The sequence below is a fragment of the Natator depressus genome, chromosome 14, assembly GCF_965152275.1.
Source record: "Natator depressus isolate rNatDep1 chromosome 14, rNatDep2.hap1, whole genome shotgun sequence".
Lineage (NCBI taxonomy): Eukaryota > Metazoa > Chordata > Testudines > Cheloniidae > Natator > Natator depressus.
The window spans coordinates 2,051,477-2,073,335 of NC_134247.1; the positions used below are offsets into that span (position 1 = coordinate 2,051,477).

The 21,859-nt window shown below is 59.2% G+C and overlaps 2 protein-coding genes across 2 annotated transcripts; one reads left to right on the forward strand and one right to left on the reverse strand.

Moving 5' to 3' along the window:
* The first annotated feature begins 39 nt into the window (after window positions 1-39).
* CARD14 (caspase recruitment domain family member 14) lies at window positions 40-15,159 on the forward strand. Its single transcript, XM_074971783.1, is given in 23 exon segments — window positions 40-898; window positions 1,804-1,914; window positions 4,057-4,227; window positions 4,349-4,468; window positions 4,893-5,018; window positions 5,656-5,814; window positions 6,708-6,833; window positions 7,098-7,234; window positions 7,543-7,637; window positions 8,125-8,170; window positions 8,950-9,139; window positions 10,401-10,479; window positions 10,482-10,526; window positions 10,937-11,174; window positions 11,800-11,869; window positions 12,283-12,394; window positions 12,754-12,780; window positions 12,783-12,817; window positions 12,819-12,927; window positions 13,372-13,487; window positions 14,059-14,116; window positions 14,119-14,176; window positions 14,886-15,159. Coding segments are annotated over 22 exon segments (2,496 nt in total). The 5' UTR covers window positions 40-898; window positions 1,804-1,809.
* Window positions 15,160-15,716: 557 nt separating this feature from the next.
* SGSH (N-sulfoglucosamine sulfohydrolase) lies at window positions 15,717-21,826 on the reverse strand. Its single transcript, XM_074972154.1, has 8 exons — window positions 21,709-21,826; window positions 20,762-20,922; window positions 20,283-20,388; window positions 19,282-19,432; window positions 18,667-18,823; window positions 18,280-18,361; window positions 17,871-18,074; window positions 15,717-17,041 (listed from the first exon to the last, which is right to left on the reverse strand). The coding sequence occupies exons 1-8, from the start codon at window positions 21,797-21,799 to the stop codon at window positions 16,482-16,484; spliced, it is 1,512 nt and encodes a 503-aa protein (XP_074828255.1). The 5' UTR covers window positions 21,800-21,826; the 3' UTR covers window positions 15,717-16,481.
* Between the last annotated feature and the right edge of the window lie 33 nt (window positions 21,827-21,859).

Consider the following 21,859-nt stretch of genomic DNA (forward strand, 5'->3'; position numbering starts at 1 on the left):
ACCTTGGCTTGTGCGGACTTTGGGTGCAGAGTAAGATGGTTCATTGGTGCCAGGAGGTGACTTGGTCCCCAGGCTCCCTGGTGGCAGATGCTTGGCTTCTCCCAGGACTGCCCTCTCCTAGCTGGCCCCACGTATGACACTTTTTTCAACTTACCCGAGGTGCCTATTGTGAATCACTGTCCCGTGCTCACAGCGGGAGGGAGCCCTGTCTGTGCCCACTAGAGGACGCTCTCCCCAGCCTCCGGCTGCTGGCAGCACGGGTGCTCCACTCCAGGCTCCGCGAGCTTGCTCTTTCCCCCTGTGGGTTACCCAGTGACACCCCCCACGTTGTTACACTCGCGGGCCCCGTCCGCTGTCTTGTGGGACACCCGCAGTGTGCACTGGTCTGCTGCCTCCATGGAACAGTGCAGCTCAGCTTTCTGGTTTCACCTCAATTCAGCACCCTGCTTAGCACAAGACACTTAGACGGGGTTATGGTAAAAACCAAATAGAAGTGCATTTCACGAAGCTTGGGATAAAGATTTAAAAGCAAGCGTCAGGGTTTGGCAACAGAAGGTTACAGGTAAAAGGTAAATGTAAATGCTGTCTGTAGCCCGTGCTTGTTAACACAAGTCTGGTAAGGTGCTTTCCTTTCCTGCCTGGTAAGGTGCTTCTCACCAAATGGTCCGTTCCTGCAGCGCTTGTCCAGGCCAGAGAGCTGACACACAGCGGGACGTTAGGATCAAAAGCCCCGAGGATGCTTCGCTCTGACAGTGAAGAACTGGAATTCATCACTTATGTAAATCCCCCCAGCTCGCTGCATTCCTGACCCACATCCACCCAGAGTCTGCGCTGAACCTCGTGTGGCAGCTGGCAGCACCGTGCATCTGAGATTTCAAAGCCAAATGTGGATCAGGCTGTAAGCTCCTAATGTTTGGTTAAATATTCCCTTAAGCTCTCCCCTGTGCTGTCGGAGCCTTACGTGGTTCCTGTTCGTTTGTCAGAGCAGACATGCACAGCACGGTGCAGACGGAGGGAAAAACCAGTCCCTACCCCAAGGGCCTTATCGTCTACAAGACAAACACCCTGGGGCGCAGAGGATGGAAGTTGCCAGGACGTGGGGTTCTTCGCGGGGAGGGTGATGGCATGGCGCTGGGGGTGCGTGCGTAATAACGGAGACGAATTTGTGTCATGATTCATAGCTAGGTAATACGCATGAGGTCACTGAACTCACAACAGCCACCTGTGCCTATGGTGCAGAGGAGCATGTGCCCTCTGTTCCCAAAATCCTTCAGGCGCAGCCAGTCATCTTCCTGCAGTTGCCCTTGTGCAGAAGCACTAAAGAACGTAAAAGAAACTGACCACCTTTCTCTGGGGCTGCTTGGCTCCCTGCCCTAGCTTTTCAGAGATTATATCCCTGCTCTAGCGTTCTATTGTTTCACTCAAAACCCCTGGAGACGGGGTCGTCTCCTCTCTCCGGCCGGTTAGGAGGGTACTAAAGCCCCTCTTACCTTCATCCCTCCTAGAGGGAGAGGGCAAAGATGGCTCCAGCCGAGCTGTCGGAAATGCTGTACTGAGCTGGAGAAGGCGGGGGAGGGAGGCTGGAGTGAAGCCCAGTGAACTTTTTATTGGCCCAGAGTAAAATCCGCAGCAAACAGACCTTGTTCCCCAAAAGCAATTCCACTGGACCCTGCCTGGGAGCCCATGCTCACCAGGTAACAGCCTAAATGACTCCCAAGGCGACAGGACAGGCAGGACTATTCTGGTCTGCTTTGATGGGAAGAAACCTCTAAGAAACCAATTGCTCTGGATCCCCTCTGGCAGGTTTCAATGAGCAACTCTAGGTGCCTGTGTTATTCTTGGGTCGCTGGCATGGATTCCACCCTGGCACGGTGCCATCTCTTTTATTTTGTCTGTCGCAACCCTGGATTTCCAGTAAGTAAGTTGACCTGCCCTTCTACGCACGGGGGAGGAGCAACTGGGATTTCCCCACCTGCCCGGCATTCCTAGTGTCAGGGCAAGTCTGGTTGGAATGGGCTGTTCTCACCCCCTCTTCTTGTTCTTCCCAGTGGGCTGCTTTGATTAAACCCATTCTCTCTGGCACGGGAGTGAGGGAAATGATTATTCCAGAAGGGAGTCGGCGACTTGAAAATCAAGTTTCTGTCTTACAAATTCTCTGCCCAGAGCGAGGAGTGCTGAGCTGCCAGTGCCAGGCTGGCACCCATGGAGCAATGCAGCAAGTGGCAGCCCTTGTTCTCGCTGTGATTCCTCTCTGAGGCAGAGCAGAGACGCCTCTCTCACGCACTCGCTTCCTGTGCGTTGGGCAGGGCTTTGTGCAGAGTCAGTTTTGCTGTGGTGGCGATGATCGGATGCGCTTCCCGTCTCATGCCATGGCAGCGTGAGGCCACAGGAGCTCACGGGCAGGCTCTTACTCAGGCCGTTTACCTCCAGCACCAGCAGAGCTGAGCTGTGTGTGCAAGAGGAGGTGAGCACAGCCCCAGGCTGCTCGGAGGAGGCCTTGGGGACCTCGTCACAGCAGCCGTGCCCAAGGCAGCACATGCCTGCCATGGACATCCCACCGGGGACGCCAGGCCCTGCTGGTATCCGGCCCTCAATGCCCCTCCTCCCCTTGGGCTGGCACGTCGACTGCCCCCAACGGTCCTGTAGCTCAGTAGCTGGCTTCCCCAAAGGGGGTGGGACCAGCAGGCCGGGGCGCTGGGGTAGGGAACCCCCTGGGGTCCATAGGGCTCTTCCTCATTAACTCCAGGTTGTGAGTTTCTGTCGGTCTCAGTATCCAGACCCACTCGTCCGCATCGTACCAGAGCCCCTGCCAAGCCAGACAGCACAGCGTATGCTTCCTCGTCCCCCAGGGACCCTAACAGGCGGGGCTGGAGGGATCCTAGATCTCCACCCCACCATTCCCTTCCCTAAGCCTGTCAACTGCTGCCTGAAAGAGGGCGAATGGCTGGGCCAGCACCCTGGGCCATGCGCACCCTGCCCCACCTCTGTGGTGTATGAGGAAGGCCTGGGGGAGTGGACGTACCATACAAAGGTGACACTGACTTGCCCACCCAGGCCCCCGGCGGGTGTGAACTGGGATTCCCTTTTCTCTTTGCCCAGCTGCAGTGTGGGGGTTCAGTGACTCTGCTCTGGCTCTCGGGGGTCCAGGTGGAGCATGTTCTCTTACTGGCATTCCACAGGTGGCTCTTGGATGTGTTGGACATTTCACATGAGTTACTCCTTTGATCCTTGGGAAATTAATACAAAATTAAATGAAGCAAAAAAGCAGGTGGGGGTGGGCTTTCACTCCCCCACTAGGGTTGCCAACCCTCCAGGATTGTCCTAGAGCCTCCAGGAATTAAAGAACAACCTCTAATTAAAGATTATGTCATGTGATGAAACCTCCAGGAATACATCCAACCAAAACTGGCAAACCTCCCCCAGACCAGTGCCAAGGGCCCTTCAGACAGTCTGGAGAGGTGGGATCCCTCCGCTATGTTTTGCTCATTTAATCTGAAGTCACCTTAGTAACAGAAGTGCTGACAAACCACAAGGAGTCTTCTTGAAATTTCTGGCTCAGAGTTCAGAGTTGCTTTTCCTCCCCGCATCAGCACTTTATAAACATGTCCCATATCCAAGAGCAAAGACAGCAGTCGAGAACAAAGGGTGGGGCATGCGCTCTAAAGTGAAGGCGGGTAGGGCTGTGTTCCAGGGTGAATGATCTCGTCTCTGTTACAGAGCTACTGTAGAATCCTGGGTTCTAAAGCCATGTTCTAGCACACGGCCCCACCTTCCAAAGTCCTGGTCGGGGGAGGGTTCTGTTCTAGAGCAAAAGAGACCCATCTCGTCCTTTCAGTGGTTAACGTGGTCTTCTCAGCTCGGTGTAAACACTGAAGTCGGGGTTCTAGAACATGGCCAACAGTTGTGTTCCCCAAAATGCAACATTCTGTGCACAAAAAAAGGCAGCCTTTCCCACTCTAGAAGCTGGGTTCTAGAGTAAACGCCGGGCGTAGTGTAACTGGCATGACGCAGCTGAGTGTAACGCTAGGGACCTGTGCTCTCTTTGTCCTCCGGCAGCTGTATCTGATGAAGCAGGAGCCGCAGTGAGCCAGGGTGGAGTCCCACTGTGAGAGGGAGAGGTCCCTGCGCATGCCCGGCGACCTGCAGCCACAGGTGGATGAGCTGCTGCAGCTGAGGGAAGAAAACGAGAAACTCCGGTCACTGGTGGAGCTGGAGACTTTCAGCCTGGTAAAGTCGCCCCCTTCCCAGCTCCCTCCTGTGGGCAGTCCGGGAGCCACAGGGTGCATGGTGGGAACAGGGTTCCTGACCCTGGGGGAGCTCTGCTAACCAGTTGGTGTTGCTTGGCCAGGTGGAGAAGGATATCCTGGAGCAGAACCTGGATGAGGCTCTGGAGGGCAAACAGGAGCTCCTCAATCGTATCCACTCGCTGAGGGAGCGGGCAGCGATCGCTGAGAATCAGCACAAGCAGGTCAGAGCTGCCAGGCCAGAGGGACTGAGTTACTTATTGGTAACAGGTGCTGGGGGTGGGGGGGGAATCAACCCTAAAAAGGCGAGTGGATCAAAGACAAACCCGAGGTTTATGGAGCAAGGCATCTTCTCACAACCTCCTTCCCCACACCATGGGGTGTCGTCTTCTGGCTCGCCTTCCTAGTCTAATGCCTGGCCCCACTAAGCACATGGGTGAAAGCCCTGCCTCGCCACACAACATGGAAATTTGGCCAAGGGTGCCAACAAGCTGGCCTATGCAGGAGGAATTCTTTGGGGACTGCAGGTAACCTTGGGAGACCAGATCCAGATCCGTCTCCTTGAGTAAGGGACAACTGTTCTTGGGGGCTTTCACCTGGCTCCCTCCTGATCCTGCTGCCCGCCTGCCTCTCTGTGTGTCCCTTCAGTACTGGGAGGAGAAGGAGCACACCCTGATTGAGTGCCACAAGATGAAGGTGGATTGTGAGATCTACAAGGAGAAAATCAGTGCCTTGCAGATGCAAGTGGCCGAGCTGCAGAAGGAGAGAGATCAGGTATCCAGGGGTCCGCACTCGCCTGACTGGTAGGTGTGTGGAGGCCTTTCTCTGTATGGGAGTGGCAGATTGCATGTATATCCCCTGCTCAGGGGGTGTCTCCCTCTGGGCCTGCTCCACAGAGGATGCAATTCTGTTACAGCCCCCAGTACAGAGCTGGGCTCTTTAGCTCAAGCTGTAGCGGCTAGTGCTGTCAGCTCTGCAGGTCCCTGGTTCAGACCCTGGTGCTGAACAAGGTACCCACATGTGCACAGACTGATTTTGGGGGCGTTCTTTGGCCGGTGTCATGTAGGGGGTCAGACCACATGGTCCCAGTGGTCTCTGCTGGCCTTGGGATTGATCAATCTACAGTGAATGGAGATTCTTCAGCTCGCTGGGCTAGTGGCTGTTTGGAGCCCAGTGGCCATGAGGCCCTTCCCTCGTGCTGGCTAGCCCGGGTGCCCGTTGTTTGTAGTCAGGGCCTCCTTACACTTCCCCCATTTCTCCGTGAGGTCATGCAGCCCTGAGCCAGTCTCTCACGCTCTCTGCCCCTGACTACACTGTCAGTGTCTGCCCCTCCACACCCGGCTGTGCCTCGCCCAGGGATCGCCAGCACTCTGCTCCAAACCTGCCGTCCCTGACGTGTTTGTCCCCCCAGGCATATGGCGCGAGGGACACGGCCCAGCTGGAGATCTCCCAGAGCCTGCTGGAGAAGGATTCCCTCCGCAGGAAACTCTTTAAGCTGATGGACCAGATCTGTGAGCTGAGGAAGCAGGCCAGTCAGCAGCAGGCGGAGCTGGGCAGCAGGGTGCACGGGGTGAGAGGCTGGGGCCCTGGCACAGCTCCTGGGGAGCTCTTTGTGCTGTGAAATCCACCTGGTGCCAGTTGGTCCTGTGCCCAGCCCAGAGGCCAAATTAAGGCTTTTTGGCCACCAGCCAAGACCCCCCAAGCGACATGAATCTGAGAGCAAAGGGCACAAGCTGGGATCCCCGTGTCAGCCCGTCTGGTAACACCTGTCCCACACCCTCTTCCCACGTGGGAGTGCAGCCCTCATGGGCGGTGGGTAAAAACCACAGGCTTGGGGAGGCTAGCCCCTGGCCTGGCCCACCCCTTTCACCTGAGGCCCCACCCCCTCCCACCCCACTTCCGCCCCAAGCCCAGAGCGCCCCCCAGCTGCCAGTCTCCCCAGCCATGGGTTGCCCGAGTGCCTCCAGCCCCCGAGCACCTGCCAGGTGGCGCGAAGCCCCCCCCAGCCCCGGAGCACTGGGCCGGCGGGTAGGCAGTACGTGGCCCTCACCCACCCAGCCCCAGAGCAACGGCTGGATAGGTGGGCGGCTTGCAGTCCCCTCCAACCCCAGAGCAGCGAGCAGGTGGGTGGTACATGGCCTCCCAGCCCCAGAGCACCCGGTGACAGCCTCCCCCTCAGCCCGGGAGCACTCGGTGACGTGGCCCCAGCACAGGGCCCCCCCGCAGCGCTAGGCAGCCCCGTCCAGATGCCCTATCCCCAGCCCCGGCAGGCTTCCCTTCCCAAAAGAGGAGCAGCCTGCCTGGGCCAGGGCCAGCTAGTAGCAGGAGGGGGCCTTGGGGCTGAGCATGGGCAGGGCCACATGGGGCTGTTTGGGGAGGCACAGCCTTCCCTAGCCTGTTATACCCACCGCCCGTGGCCACCCTGTCTGACACCATTCTCTGTGCTGTTTGCTTGCTTGGCAGATGGAGGGGGAAGGTCTCGCTAGCCTGCAGCCAGGGGAGCAGTGGCCAAAGAGGAGACAGCGGCTGGTGCGCATGCATGCCATCTGCCCCAGGGACGACAGCCAGTGCAGCCTCAGTGTGTCCGAGGTGCGGGACCCTTCTTGCTGCCCCCAGCCCTTGTCTTCCCGCGCAGCCCTGAGGAGGCTCCTTCGCCCCTGGCAGTTCCCCTCATGGCATGATGACAGCCAGAGGGCAGGGCCCACAAAGCCCTACTGCTGAGGGGAGGGCAGGACCTGCCTTGTTTTGGCCACAGCTCCGTGGGCATGAGCCTGGCATGTGGGGGCACAGGTGTAGGAATGAGCAGAGAGGTTAGCAATGGCCACTCACGCTGCCTGGCTCCTTCCCTTGCAGCTGTGCTCAGATTTCGGCTTGAGGACGAGCCACGAGCTGCCAGAGAGCTTCTGGTCATGCAGCCCTCTCCCACCCTGTAAGCTCTCCCTGCAAAAGAGAGCCACGCAGGAGTGCCTAGAGAGCTCCCTCTCCAGGAGGTACGGACACGCTGGGGCTTCCCCATCTCTTCCAGCCTCTGCAGCATGGCACCATCGCATGGTACATGCTGCAGCCCTGGTTTGCATTGTTCCTAGCAGCACATAGCTTGCTGGGTGGGGCGTGGGGCAGAGGGTTGCTCATGCTGCAGGGCCTTCTGCTTGGCATTGCTCCCATGTGCCAGGCTGGATGTTCCTTTAACCACTAGCCAGGGCTGTTTGAAACCCATCCTGCTTGGGCTGCGTGGCACCCGGTTCTTCTCTTCTGCACAAGCTGAGCTGCCTCGTCCCCTCTCTCCTGTCCCCTGCAGCAGCTCCCAGGAGTTCCTGGAGGTGGATTTCAGTCTCATTGCAGGGGAGAAGGCGGAGTCGTCCGACTTGGAGTATGAGATGGTGGAGAAGGACGGTGGGTGGTTCCTTTCCCTACTGGCAACAAGCAGCTGAGAGCAGACTCTGTTGTCTGCTTGCATGACACAGGGGCGTGACCCAAGCATCTTGTTTCCATGGGGAGCTGAGGGTCTCGTGACTTCGCCCTGTCTGTCAGCTCTACCCCTTTCCCCAGCTGATGCGCTAATTGGGCCACCATGACCCAAAGTCTGGGAACCTCTGCTGCAGAGCAGGCCCTCCCCGCCAGGTGCCATCACCACAAGGGGTCCAGCAGCTGGAGGCGGGTGGCTCCGGGGGCTGTAGCTGTGCCCGGTGCAGCAGGCTGGCGAGAGCTGATCTCTGGGCTCGCCAGCCAAATGTGTGTGGTGCTAGCAATGGACCTGCCTCCTGCCCAGGCTGCCAGCCGCAGAGGGGTCTACTGAGGGAAGGGGCCTGTTTCAGGGTTTTCTTCATCCTCCTTTGCTTGTCCCTTTGCCTCCACTGGTTCAAACTGTCCTTCATTTCAGAGGGCAATGCCTGGCTGCTTGACTTCGACCAATCTGCCTCTGAGAGGTACGTCACACTGCCCACGGGTTTCTGTCCCCCATTAGGGAGAGCACTCTGCCCTGTGAGAGCCTGGAATAAAGTAGAGTGAGGGCCTTATCCCTGGGATCTTGGTGAGAACTCCTAGGCATCCAGCTCCGAAGACGCAGCTGTCCCTGGGCAGAGCTCCTGTTTGTTTTCTCCCATTCACTCGCTACGTGCTGCGCTCTCATCCACCAGCTCTGGCGTAGAGATCCAGGAGTGCTGCTCTCCCTCTGTTCAGCTGCCTTTGATCTAGTTCAAAGAGGACCGGATCCAGGGCTCCGACAAACTGTAAGTGCATGTCAGCCATCAGACCAAGCACGCAGGCTAGTGCGGGTAGATTCAGGCCCAAGCTTGCTGCGGTCTCATTGTTCCTGAAGACACCCCAGAGCAAGGACCGTCTAAGGCAGGAATCCCATGGTCACTTGGCCACAGCCCAAGGGCCACACTCACCTCCGCTCCACACGTGCTACACACCACTGACAGAGGAGGAGCTGGGGCTGAGCCCCAGCAAACCTTGGCACATATTAAGTTTTGCCTCTGGCTATTGCTGGTTCCTTGCCACCACCTTGCCCTGTGTTTAGCCCAGAGGGGGGATAGCTGAGCGTCCGAGGTCACCTCTTGAGATAGTAGCTGGGCTCTTAGTGTGAACCCCCTGCAAGGTAATAACAGTGGGGGAAGTGGGGCGGTGCGGGGTGGAGGAGGGGTTGCTTGGAACTGACTCTGTTTCCACTGCCTCAAATGAAGCATCTCCCTTTCCTCCCCAGCACGCCCATTCGCCGGCGGCCCGCACGGCGCATCCTGAGCCGCATCACCACCATTGGCTTCCACGGCAATGCCTTGCGGGAGCAGATCAGCATCATCGGGGGCAATCAGACGGGCATCTTCATTCACAAGGTCACTCCCGGCTCAGCTGCCGACGAGATGTCTCTGTCCCCTGGCAATCAGATCATGGTGGTAAGGGGCTTGACTTCTCCTCTCTGCCTGTCTGTACCCGCCTGCCCCATATCTCTCCCTCTCAGCCTCTCTCGTTAGTCCCACACCCTAGTCTGCGGTCACACCACCCTGAATAACGCCCAGAACAATTGCCCAAGCCTGGCATCGCCAGGGCGCTGAGTTGTTGTAAGTGCTGCTCTTCAGATGAGAGGCCAAGCCAAGGTCCTGACTGATGGGATCTCGCTCGACCACGGGGGGTGAGCCTGGTGTCCTGGCTGAATTCCAGCTCGGGCGGCTACGTTCATAGAATCATAAAGACGTAGGGCTGGAAGAGCCCTCAAGAGGCCGTGTGGTTCATCCCGCGCCCTGAGGCAGGGCCAGGTTCAGCTCACCCACCCCTGCAGGGTCTGACAAACCTCCACTGACAGGCGTTGCACAGCCTCCCTTGGGAGCCATGCCAGTGCTGAGCTTTCCTTAGAGCTGGAGAGTCTTTCCCAATAGCTCACCTACTCTCCCCTGCTGCAGGTTAAGCGCCTTACTTGGTGTCCTGCTTTCAGTGGACAAAGAGAGCAACCAATCACTTTCTCTTCGCAACAGCCCTTAACGCACCTGCAGATTGGTATCAGGTCCCCCTCAGACTTCTTTTCTCAGGACTAAACAAGCCCGGGGTTTTCACCTTTCCTCACAGGTCAGGTTTTCGAAACCTTTCATCATTTTTGTTGCTCTCCTCTGGGCTCTCTCCATGTTTCTTAAAGCGAGATGTCCAGAGCTGGACCCAGCACTCCAGCCGAGGTCTCCCCGTTCGTCCTCTCTCACGTGCCCTGCGGTTCCAGTGCAGCAAGGAGATCGCTTTCCATCTCTTGCCCTAAGGAGCTGGGTCGTGCTGCTGGGCAGCCCCCGAGCTCCCCTCTGGGGGTGGCCGCACTGTGGTGGGGGAAAGCGAGTGTGATGTGCCAGAAGCTCGCAAGTGCCTGTTCACTGCGCTTGAGGCCGGTGTCCAGAGCCCAGCTCACAGACTGAGTGGACCCAGTATACCTGACGCCTGCCTTGCAGCTGGCATGCTTTGTGCCTGCTGGCACCGGCTGCACGCAGGTGTCCTGCTAGACCATTCTGTCCTTCCAATTCGCTCCTGAAGAGTCAGGTCTCCGCTTCCACCCCTCATGACCCTGGGTCCCCGGCCCCACCAGAGGGGGATAGTTCATTCTCCCCAAACCGCAGGCCCGCAGGTGAGTGGTCTCTTTGCTAAGCCCACCTGTCTCTCTGCACCTGGTGCCCCCTGCAGGTGGATTATGAAGTCATAGACCCAGCATTCAAGGCCATCCTGGAAGATGCAACCCTGGAGGAGGCGCTTTGGGTCCTGAAGGAGTGAATGGCTTCTGCTGCCTGTCTGTCAGAATGAACATGGAGGGTACGGGTCCCCCTCCCCCAGGCTTGTCCACGCAGACTCATCCCCAAGGGCCTACCAGAAATGCCAGAGGCTGCTTGGCTCTGTGCCAGGCTCTGCAGCAGGCAGGAAGGAATTGAGCTGCCTTGCTCTCGTGCGCTCCTCAGCCTGCATCCATCCACCGTTGCTGGCTCCTCCAGCCATGGGGAGGGGCTGCAGCCTTCTGCCAAGGGGCCCCCGGAGGCAATTGCTGCTCATTGGCACATTTTCCCCCCGTCCACCCCCATCTCCCTGCTTCAGTCCCTCGCATGGTCCCCCCCATCATCCCTTCCGGGCTGCCCCAGCCCCTCCTGCTGTATCCGCACATCCTCCCGTCCCCTAATGCACTCCCCTCCCCACTGCACACTCCCCTGCCCTCCTCTCTTGCTCTCCAGGGTACAAGAAGCTGGCGAGTGACCTGCAGAACAAGGTGGTGACCTCAGGTGCCTCGTTCTATATCCGGGCCAACCTGGCCACGGAAAGGAAGGCAGCGGGGGAGCTGCTGGTGCAGTGCAATGACATCCTCCACGTCACGGGCACCGTGTTCCGGGGCGAGAGCCAGGGGAGTGCCTGCCGGGTGAACCCCTACGCCATGAAGGACCTGGATGCGGGCATCGTCCCCAGCTACTACCAGTGAGCGGCCTGCGCAGTTGTGCCAGGGGGAGCCTGCTCCTCGGCGTCAGCACTGCTGCCTGCACAATCCCCTTCATGCAGCACAGCCCTGCCAGGGAGTGGCGTGGTCCCAGGCAGCAAGAAGAATGTCCCTGGCCTGGCACAGCTGCTGATAGCTCAGGCAAGGCCGGGCATAGCCTTGCACAGCTCCTCTTGGGCATTGCAGTGTGGCCCAGCCCCAGATAATGTACCCCCCCCACCCACCAAGAGCAGGGGTGTCCTGGGCTCATCAGGCAGACGTGTCCCAGCACTGGGGGGCTGCCACCCATCGAAACCTCCAAGATGCCTGCAGCCTCGTCCTCCAGATTAATATTCCTGCTGCTTTTGCAGCTGCCTCAGGGTATTTAATGCCCCTTTCTGGCATGGCACAGACATGCCCATGTTTTGCCAGGCTCCTTTCCACCCCAGCCAGCTTTCTACTTGTGTCCTGGACTCTTTGATGCTTTCCTTTGGCTCCTAGTGGCCCTTTTATGGCCTTGAGCATGTGGCTGCAGCAGCCCAGGAAGGGTTCACTGGCTGAGATACCTACCCCCTTGCCTGGGGCTGGCTAATCCCATCTTCACAAACCACACTCTGCTTCTCCCAGTCTCTAGGCTCAGCAACTGCTCATCGGCCTTATCCAGGACATGGCCCAGCAGACCACGTCTGCTCGGAAGGTAACAGAACTTGGGATGCACGGGACCCGGCCTGGAGGCCTCTGTGTGCAGAATCCTTGGGGAGATATTCACTTTCTGTGCCCTGGCCTCTGAGCAGGGCCCTGCAGAGGCGCTGCAGCCATGGGCAAGGGGAATGGAACAGTCGTGTCAGCACTGAATGCCAGGCTGCGGGCTTGGGGCAGCCCAGGGGTGGAGGTTAATGCCGCACGGTGGGCTAGGTGGTATTTAGGGGGCCGTTGCTTGGCATATGGTGAGCAACCATTTGGTGCATCCGTGAGAGCAGTTTACAGAAAGTCAGACAGCTGCTGAACGTTGGTTGAGTTGGAGTCAGGGCTGGCGCCTCACCAGTGGTGGGAGGGGGCTGCTCTGCATACCTGGGGTCTAACTCAAGGCCTCTCCTCTCTGACTTGCAGTCTTCAGGGGGGCAGCCAAAGCTGGTGCGGATCATCAGCACAGACAAGAGCAAGATCAGCCCTCTGTGGTCATCTATCAACTGTAACGTCTACGATCCCAACAAGGCGGACGGTGCATTCAGTTAGCTAGAGCTGTCAGAGAGCCCAGAGCCTGACTCCTAGGGCTGGCCAGGTGAATCCCAGCGCTAGCCCCCCATGAAATCCAGCCGAGAGCCACCAGGCTTGGGTGTCTGATGAACAAGGGCACAGGCTAGATTGTTCTTGCTGTCGCACTCAGCTGGGATCAGGGCTCCACAGCGCTGCCTGCTGCATTCCCTTTGCCGATCCCAGGCCCTGTGCCAGCTGCCATGAATCCACCTCCCCAGGGTAGCCCCAGCCTTGCAGCTGCCTGGCAGCTGGCCGGGCAGCAACCACGGTTCCAGGGCCCTGGGTTTATCTGACCGTCCTGCTGTCCCTTTTGTGCCTGCCCAGCCTGCCCCCCGATCTGCCTGCAGGCAGGAGCTGCTTCACGCTGATGCCGTACACGCTGGTGAGACCCCCACAAGCTGGCCCATCTACACCCGGTTCTCTTTGTGCCCACGCTGCTGGGGAAGATCCTGAGCGACAAGCTGTGCCTCACCAAGGGCTTTGAAAAATGCCCGTCAGGTACGTCCCTGCTGCATCCTCTCACCATTGGACATCCTGCCATGCCCTCGTGGGTGCAGGCGCCAATCTGCTGCCGTGGCCACGCTGGGCACAGGCTCCCATCCCTCGTGCTCATGCAAGGGCCTGGATCCAGGGCTGGCAGCATTCAGGGCTTGCTCCCCGCGACCCAGCTCCCTCCAGGCCCCGCTGCTGAAGCAGGCTGATCTCCCCGCATCTGGGTGTAGCATGTCAGTGCTGCGAGTTCACGTCCCAGGTGCCCTCACACCGTCCCAGCAGGAGCCAGCGCTGCTCTTCTGGGTGATTCTCTCCCCACTCCAAGACCACTCCCCAGCGGCCCACGCTGCCTGAGGTGGCATGGGGGGTGGGGAGACCCCGTGAGGCCACTCCCTGTGAATCAGACGTGGTTACTTCACTTGGCACCTTCCCTACTTCCCCTGCCCCCAGGACGCCTGCGTGAGGCTGAGTGCACGGCCCAGAACGGAAGCTTGGTCTGGGGAAAGGGGGAGCTGAACAGCTGCTGCTGCGTCACCTGCCAGGCGCTTCAGCAGCTGCTGGCAAAAGTAAGAGGTGGGGGGCTGGGGGCAGGCTGGGACACTGGGCCAGCGGGAGGGACTGAGATGGGTGCTCTGGGCTCCGACTGTCGGAGCCTTCCCTGACCAGGAAGCCAGAAGCTGGCAGCATGGAGCTGGGAAGGACGGGAGGAGAGTGAAGGGTTTCTGGTCTCGAACATGCAGCAGGTGAGTTGATGTTTGTTACCTGCATCCCCTCTAAGGCTGCCCGGGGAGAGCTGCAGGGCCCGCGGGTGGGAGGGGCACCGGCCACATCTGGGTTAGGAGCAGATGGGTCAGAGGCACCTACAGACACTGCACCGAGACCTGCCAAACGTCCCTGCTACCCCACCGTGCATCTGTGTCCATCTGTCCCTTAATCCCAGTGCCTGCGGCTCCCACGCTGGGGAGCAGAAAGGGTGAATCTGTCTCCAGAGCAGAGCAACGGACTCCGTAATGCTCCCTGGCTGCAGACTTTTTGGCTCTTGCCAGGGCGTTGTCACCAGCCCCCAGCCCCTGTCCCTACTACATGGTGAGCCCGCTTGGTGTCAGCCCCTCTTCTTCTCTCCCTGGTTCCCTCTAGGACGTGCACAGCCTGCTGGACGTGGGGCTGGAGTGCGTGCAAGCCCTGCACGCTGCGGGGTCTATCCCATCCTCCTCCTCGTCTCCATCAGCGAGAAGAATGCCAAGAAGCTAAGCACGTACTAGCACTCTGGGCGGAGATGGGTCCCCGGGGCCCCCAAGGGCAAACGGCTCCTGCTTCCTGGAGGCTGCTGGAGCTCTGGGGAATGAGGACCTGGGCCTGCCCTCCCCTGGGTGCCTTGTGCGACTGCTGCAGCAGTTGAATCCCTGCGTGTACCCAGTGGAGGGGATGTGAATGAGTCACAGGGTCGTCCCCCCTCTGTGGTTGGCTGCACTAGTGATTTATGTAAAGGCATTCTAATAGCACCCAGCAGCCTGGCAGGGGTGAGCCCTTCCCCACTGCATTGCTGAGGGTATGTCTGTGCCCACCCCGGGGCCTAGAATCAACCCTGTGACCCCTACAGCCCCATTTCTCGGGGGGACCCCAGGCACTTCCCCAGGTCAGGCATCATCCAAGCTGAGCATGGGAGGTAAAATGCTCAAGCTCAGGTGGTTCATCAGTGCCCGAGCTGGGACTAGAACCCAGGAGTCCGGGCTCCCAGCTGCCCACTACCGTCAAGGGTATTGTGCAGTCACTAAGCCATGCTTCCCAGCAGGAGTCAGGCCTTGACTCCAGCCCCTGCTCTAGCCCTGGACAAACCGCGAAATCTTGGCTTTAAAGTCACTGAGCGTTTTTCAAACACTGCCTCTTCGCTTGCTAGCCAGCTTTGTGCTGGTCGCAGGGCTTGGGGCATCCCCCGCCGGCGTCTCCCGCCAGCCCCGTGTCAGGAAGGCACTTTGCCTCGGAGTGAGAAAGGAGCAGCTTCTGGACGGTGTGCGGAGGGAGGAGGCCCCGCTGGAGGAAGTGCCCTGCCTGTACGGCACCATCGCCCCCGCCACCAGGCGCGACCTGCGTGCGCCGGTCAGCGCCGTGCGAGCAGCCGTCGCCCACGAGCAGAAGAAGATTGTGTGGATAGAACAGATCTTCACGGATCTCCCTGGACACAGGGTGGGGCGGAGGGGAACAGTCACCCTGGCAACTCTGCAAATGTCACCTATTTAAACCAAGAGTTTTTGGTTTGGGGTGTGGGGAGGGGGAGGTTTGAAAGACCCTCTTACCTAAAGGGCTAATAGACTTTGCAGCGCTGGGTGAGCCTCCTGCCTGCCCAGCTGGCCTCTGCCCCATTGGCAGAGAAACACAGTAACTCTAGTTAGAGAGAGAGAGCGGGGCTGGTTTTAATGCCCCCCCTCTGTCATCGTGTGAAAGGGCAGCTAGGGGTGAGCCGGGGCTGCCTTTGAACAGTGTCTCTGGTGCCAGGGCGGGTCCCCGGGGTGGGCAGGGCACCTCTGCCTGGGGCCGGGGCCACCTCCACCTGTTCTCCTAGCCTGGCACTAGCTGCTCAGAAGTGCAGTCGCCAGCCTGCCTGCGCAGGGAGGGAGCAGCAACTCTTGTAGGCCTTGCCATGTGCCCCGCCACGCAGGCTCCGCCCTGCCCAGAGCTGCCCCCACTGGTCTGCCCTGCTGTACTGGGTACCCCAGCTCCCTCTGGATCTCTGCGCACCCCACTCCGAGCCCTGTGGACAGCCGGTATCCAGGCCTGAACAGGGTGTGCTCGTTCCAGGGACTGTAAATTCTGTACATTTTGCTAAATTAAATCTTCTTGTTACTGACAGTCACTGCATGTTCAGACCCCTCCTGGCCCTCTCTGATATGGTGACACCAAATCCAATGTACTGGCCCTATGGAGAGTGGGCTCTCTCAGCTCCTCCCTGGCTAGTTGGAGACTGCCTGGCAAGTGGGACAAAAGCCCCAATGTGGGGAGCTCCCAACAGCACGAGTCCCCATCTCTGGGTGCAGGAGCCACCGCAGGAAGAGCTACAGTGAGAAGTGCCTTCGGCAGGAGATCGGCACAGAGGTTAGCTCGTGAGTAAGCCAAGGACATTCTCCCGGCGACTTTATTGAGACCATGTATTTGACAGCTTTCTGGCTGGCTGCAGTCCAGCGCTGCCTGTTGCCGGGTGCAAGACACCGCACTGGAGGAGGAAAATGTCCGTTTGAGCTTCAGGGGCAGAGGCTGTTTTGACACACAAAGCACACGCCAGTTGTGTGAATGGGGGAGTGGGACCAGCCCATCTCTGGTTGCTGCCCTGCCCTGTGCTAGATGGAGGGCGAATGGAGCTCTGGAGTGGCTGTGGGGTCGCTCTGTGGACCCTGGAGCCCGGGGGCTGCATGTTTAGGCACTTGATGTCTCATCTGGCAGCCGAGCTAGCTGTTCCCTGGGGGTTCTGGGGCTGCATCAGGATTTGGGGAGGAGCTGAGGGCCAAGCAGGACCTGGGGCTGGGCTGGTGGAAGGAATGCAGACTCCAGCAAGGTGAGGTGGTGACTCACAGTTCGTTGTAAAGTGGCTGGCACTGGGGGCTCAGTTTTTCTTCTAAGACGCCATCTGGGGCACACACCCAAGGGTCGTTAGTGTCCCACTGCCACTTCAACAGACGGGCTTTGAGCAGCTCCAAGACCTCGGCGTACCGGGAGTCGGAGGCCAGATTCCGGCTCTCGGTAGGATCGCTGCTCCGGTCAAACAGCTCCCAGCGGTCCCTGTAATAGTACTGGTGCAGGGTCTTGTTCCAATGGGTCGGCTGCCTGGCTCTGGTCCGGTTGAGCAGATCCTGGAAGGTTGGCGAGAGATAGAAGTCCTGGTCGATAGGGAAAGGCATCCTGAAGTTGAGGTTATGGATCAGGCGGAACTGCTGGTGCTGGATAGCCCGCATGGGGTAGTACATGGTGACCTCGTGGTGGCTCTGGCTGCTGAAGGCCGTGATCCAGGGCTGCTCTGACAGCAGGGCTGGCAGGAGCGATTTCCCGGTGAGCTGGACTGTCTTGGTGCCGAAGATGCTGTAGCTGGGATAGGGGATGGCGAACCAGTCCAAGATGGTGGGCGTGAGATCTGGAGAGGGGAAAAGAGGGTGACGTCCGCAACTGGCAAGTGGAGTGGGGCAGAACAACCACTGAAGAGAGACTCAGTCCCTGAGACCGGAGGGGGCAGAACCCAGGGGGAGGATGGAGGCCGAGGATGGAGGGAATTGCAGCTGGGGCCTGCAGGAGTGAGGGGGGCTCCCTGCCATTCTGGTGGAGCCGCCAGGGAGAGTCAGTCACCGGCATGAGCCGCTGGAGGACAGGGCTCCTGGGCCTCTCTCACTGCCCCTTTCGTCTCTTTCCACTCTCACCCTCACTCTTTTGCTCGGCTCCTCTTGTGGGGGAACAGCCTCCTGCTTCCTGCCCCAACGCCCTTTTCTCCTTCACACCCACTTCCTCCAGGCATCCCTCCCGCACTGATCCGCCCACCTTGCTGCAGCCCTGAGCCATTGTCCCCTGTTGGCTTGTGAGCCCTCTGGAGCTGGGGCCGGCCCTGTACATCCATGGGGTCACCCACCTATCCCACAGTCCCCTCTCCCTGGGGGCGGGGCACCTTCATGCTCTCAAACTCCGTCCTCCTTTTTCCAGCACCAGACTCGTTCCCGTGGATTGGGGACTACGCAGCTCTCTCTCTCTTTGGGAAAGACAAGCAAATCCATCCAGCGGGGAGAGAATCGTCTTTTGGGCTGTGGAGCCAGGGCTTCACCCCCAGCCATGCCCGTGGTGTGAGCATGGGCGGGGGGATGACAACCCATGATTTGGCATCGCTCTACTCAGCACTCTATGGGGGGCCCCCAACCCAACTCCCCTAATGACCCCTGCCTCCGCCTAGGCCCCAGAGGGAAAGTGACTGCTCTTACCCAACAGGCTGGCATAAGCCTGGCTGACCTGCCCCCAGCGCTCGGTGTGTTCGGGGGAGGAGACCAGCATGGGCTCCGCAGTGCCCGACCAGTACAGGTTGGTCCTGCCGCTGGGGAAGGGGATGCCGTTGTCGGAGGTGTAAATCACCAGCGTGGAGTTGTGCAAGCCGGTGCTGCGCAGCTCCTCCAGGACCAGCCCGATCCCTGCGTGCAGAGAGAAGAGCAGAGCTGTGCGGCTGCTGGGGGGCACCTGAACGTTCACCCAGCAGGAGGGCTGCCTCCATCCCTGGCTGCCTCCATCCCAGGCCCCACCCCAGCTGAGGATGGATTTTCTCCCAGCACCCAGCAAGACCCTGCGCTGGGGGCTCAGGCCCCCACGTCCTGCTGCCCGACCCCAGCTGGTACTTGCCTTGGTCCATGCGCCCGATTGTTGTGTACTGGGCGGCCAGGTCAGCGCGAGCGGCTGGAGTGTCTGGAACGAAGTACGGGAGCTGCGGGGGGAGGAAAAGCAGCAACTGCTCAGCGCTGGAGGCTCCAAGAGCCGTGGGGGTGGGAGACAGGAGGCGTCAGAGCTGAACTGAGGACAGAGCCCCTGCCAGTGACTGTGGCTCCATCTCTGTGCTCAGGGCTGCTCCCCTCCTAACCCCACTCACCCCCCGGAACTCCTTGCAGGGGGGAAGGGCCAGGGTCACCCCGAGACACCCCACAGCTTTGCCTGCAGGAGCCTTCTTCCCCGCTCTGCTGCCCAGCTCTGGCCTGGAGCGTGGGGAGCTGGTTCCCAACAGACCTGTCCTACCTGCACGTGCTCTGGGCTGTACAGCTGGGGCTTCCAGTCAGGGATCCAGCCCATGCCGCTCTCGCCATTGCCAAACTTCTCACAGAAGGCCCCGTACTGGGGCTGGGAGTGGCCGCAGCGATGGGGGTCGTGGAAGGCGATGTACAGGAAGAACGGCCTGGAAATCCCGAGAGGAGAGCTTGTGACTGCAGCGCTCGGGAGAGGCTGACAGCACGGGCTGAGCAGGAAAGGGCTGCTCAAGCATGGCCTGACGCCTCCCACAGACCCCAGTCCTAACCCTAGCCCTGGCCCACCATCCTGACCTGGTGATAACACTAGCTCACGGCAAACAATGGGCTCCAACCAAAGCCTGGGGCTACCTGCACAGAGAAACGTCAGCTCATTTCACTTCAGATGAATTGGGACTTGAAGACAAGCCTTCAGAGCTGCAAAGCTGGTTCCCATAGAGCCCCTGAGGGTCCCCCAGGTGAGCTGGTAACCCGATGGAAGGTGCTGACGACTACATCTCCCTGTAACTCAGGCACGGGGGTACTCTGTGCATCAGGATGAGGGTTCTAGGAGGCAAGGTTGCTCAGTCCCAGAGAGAATCCTGCGGCGGGGCGTGCAGGGCCTCACCTCTTATCCTGGCTCTGCAGGAATTTCCGGACAAGCAGTTTGATCCGGGTGATGTTTCTGCCCACCTGCAGCACAGAACCGTTCTCCTCAGTATATGCGAAATCAAAGGGATACACCGTCTCTGGCCCAACATGCTTCTTCCCAATTATCCCTGCAGGAGAAAGAGCCCCAGCAGGTCAGGAGCAAGCATGTGAGCAGGCAGTTAGAACAGAGGATGCTGCTTCTGTCTTTCCATGCTCCCCCGGGGCGTGGTTAGGAATTGCCCTGAGGGGCAGCAGGGAAACACTGGTTTGCACAACCAAATGTGGCCTATAGATGCCAGATACAGAAGTGAAAGTGACTAGCCCGGGCAGAAATGCAGAATCAATGCCCCAACTGGGGGGTGGGAGCAGGGTCTATAAAAATTGACTAATAAAAAAAAAAATTTTTTTAAATTAAAATTGGATTTTTAAAATTTAAATTAAATCCAGGTTTAATTTAAAAAACAGACCTATTTAAAATTAAATTGATATTGACAATCTATGTTAAGGCCTAAACTTATTGTCTATTAAAATAATTTAAATTAAATTTAAAAAGTAATATTTAGCAATACATGTTTGCATCTCTGGTTAGCAAAATGAAGCACCAAATGTAGTACAAAGGCTGCACATTTAGCTGCAAATTGACGTTTGAATGGTTACCAACCAATGAAAATCAACCTTTCTGTAGGAAAATGAGGAGGACAAATGCAAAGAAAGGTTAAAATTGTGATTGAAATCAAGGTTTCCCGCTTGCTGATTTAAATCATGACTAAATCAGTGATGTCAATCACTTTGATTTAAATCGTGTGTGTGTGTGTGTGTCTCTTAATGAAACCTGTGTAGTGGGGCAGTATCTTGGCACACGGTTAACTGCCCAGCTCTCACAAGAGAGGGGTTCAGTGAGATCAGTGTGGGAAGGGAAGGGGAATGGCTTTACACATGCTTCCCCTCCCCTCTCTTCCCAGCACCCTGGCTGTTTACCTGTCCGGATATGTGCCTGGCTGAGCAGCAGGGGAAGACTCTGCACCTTGTCAAAAGAGTTGAAATGGTGCACGTCCTGGTGCAGCCCATACATCCCATTTTGGTGCTGCAAAACAGAGACCAACAATGAGACAAATTGGCCAGAAACGCACGTCCCTGCACCGGCCGCCCTGCAGAGCCAGACCACGGCCGTCTTCAGGTGCCACGGGCAGAGCGCGTGCTACCACGGAGGCACCAGACACGGGGACTGGGCAATAGGCCATCAAGGGAAAGTGGGGAAAGACCCATCGCTTAAGCCATGGACAAAGCCCCAGAGCAGGGAGTGTAGGGAACGATCCTTGATGGGCCTCGGGAAGGACTAGCTGAGGTAAGCTGCTGGATGCCTTACAAATGCGGATGGCCAGTGGCCTCTCCTGGGCGCTAGGAGGGGCCCAGCAAGTGCCTGAGGCAGCAGAGCCAGCGGCTCGGGAAGGCCCTACCTGGGGTAAGCCGGTCAGGATGCTGGCCCTGCTGGGGGAGCAGCTGCTGACGGAGGTGAAGGCGTTCCGGAAGATGAGGCTGCGCCTGGCCAAGGCGTCCAGGTTGGGGGTGTTGATGGCGGAGTTGTTGTACACGCCGCTCTCAAAGCCGCCATCGTCCGCTGTGGCCCAGGGAGAAGCAGGGCAGGCTGTGAGCTCAGGGACCACGTGGGGAGGCCCAACTGCAGGGGCTCTGATGCCCCAGGGGCTCTGTAACTGGCACTAGAAGAGGGGGGGTATTTGTCCCTGCGGCTGGTCCACAGGAGAGGTTAATGAGTCTGCCACAGGTGCCAGCAGGGAGACTGTCCTCTAGCTCACGGGGCTGATGCTCATGCGTCTGTTCTGCGAGCCTGAGTTCAAATCCTGCCATGGGCCCTGCAGTGTCCAGGCCGCAGTAGGGAACCAGGCGGCAGAGCCCCTCCCTGCACTCGGCTCAGGCAGTTCCTGTCCCAGGGGCTGCAGCGGGGACCCTGCAGTTAGTCAGAGCAGTGACTCCGGAATCCCCTCCTTGCAGCTGCTCCCATGGGTGTGAGTCACCGCTAATGATTTCATGGCCACTAGGAGCTTCTCTCGGGGGCTCCCCATGGTCTGGCTGCCTGTGTCCAGGTGCCAGGGGAGTCTGGTCTAGGGGCTGGTTGCTGTTCTCAGGGTCTGGGTGCCAGGTGCCCGTGCCCAGTCCAGGAGCCACCCCTAGGGCCTGGGTGCCAGTGGGCCCGGTCCGCTGGTGGCCCCGCTCCCCAGGGCCAGGGTGCCCGGTCATGGGGCTGGCTCCGCTCCCCAGGGCCAGGGTGTCCGGTCATGGGGCTGGCTCCGCTCCCCAGGGTGTCCGGTCATGGGGCTGGCCCCGCTCCCCAGGGCCAGGGCGCCCGGTCATAGGGCTGGCCCCGCGCCCCCCGGGCAGCACTCACCCACGAGGAGCAGCACGTGGCGAGCGCGGCCCCGGCCCCGGCCCAGCGGCAGGGCGAGCAGCAGCAGCAGCAGCGCCCAGCGCAGGCCCATGGCGACCTGCAGCCCGGGCCCCTCCCGCCGGCCCGGCCGCCAGCCGGGGAGACCGCCCCA

Excerpts from the sequence above, each read along its gene's own strand:
- SGSH (XM_074972154.1), bottom strand. The coding sequence starts at position 21,799 with ATGGGCCTGCGCTGGGCGCTGCTGCTGCTGCTGCTCGCCCTGCCGCTG. Across the intron at positions 19,433-20,282 it reads CCAGGCACATATCCGGACAG|GGATAATTGGGAAGAAGCAT; the intron begins GTAAACAGCCAG and ends TTTCTCCTGCAG. Across the intron at positions 18,075-18,279 it reads AATCGGGCGCATGGACCAAG|GGATCGGGCTGGTCCTGGAG; the intron begins GCAAGTACCAGC and ends CTCTGCACGCAG.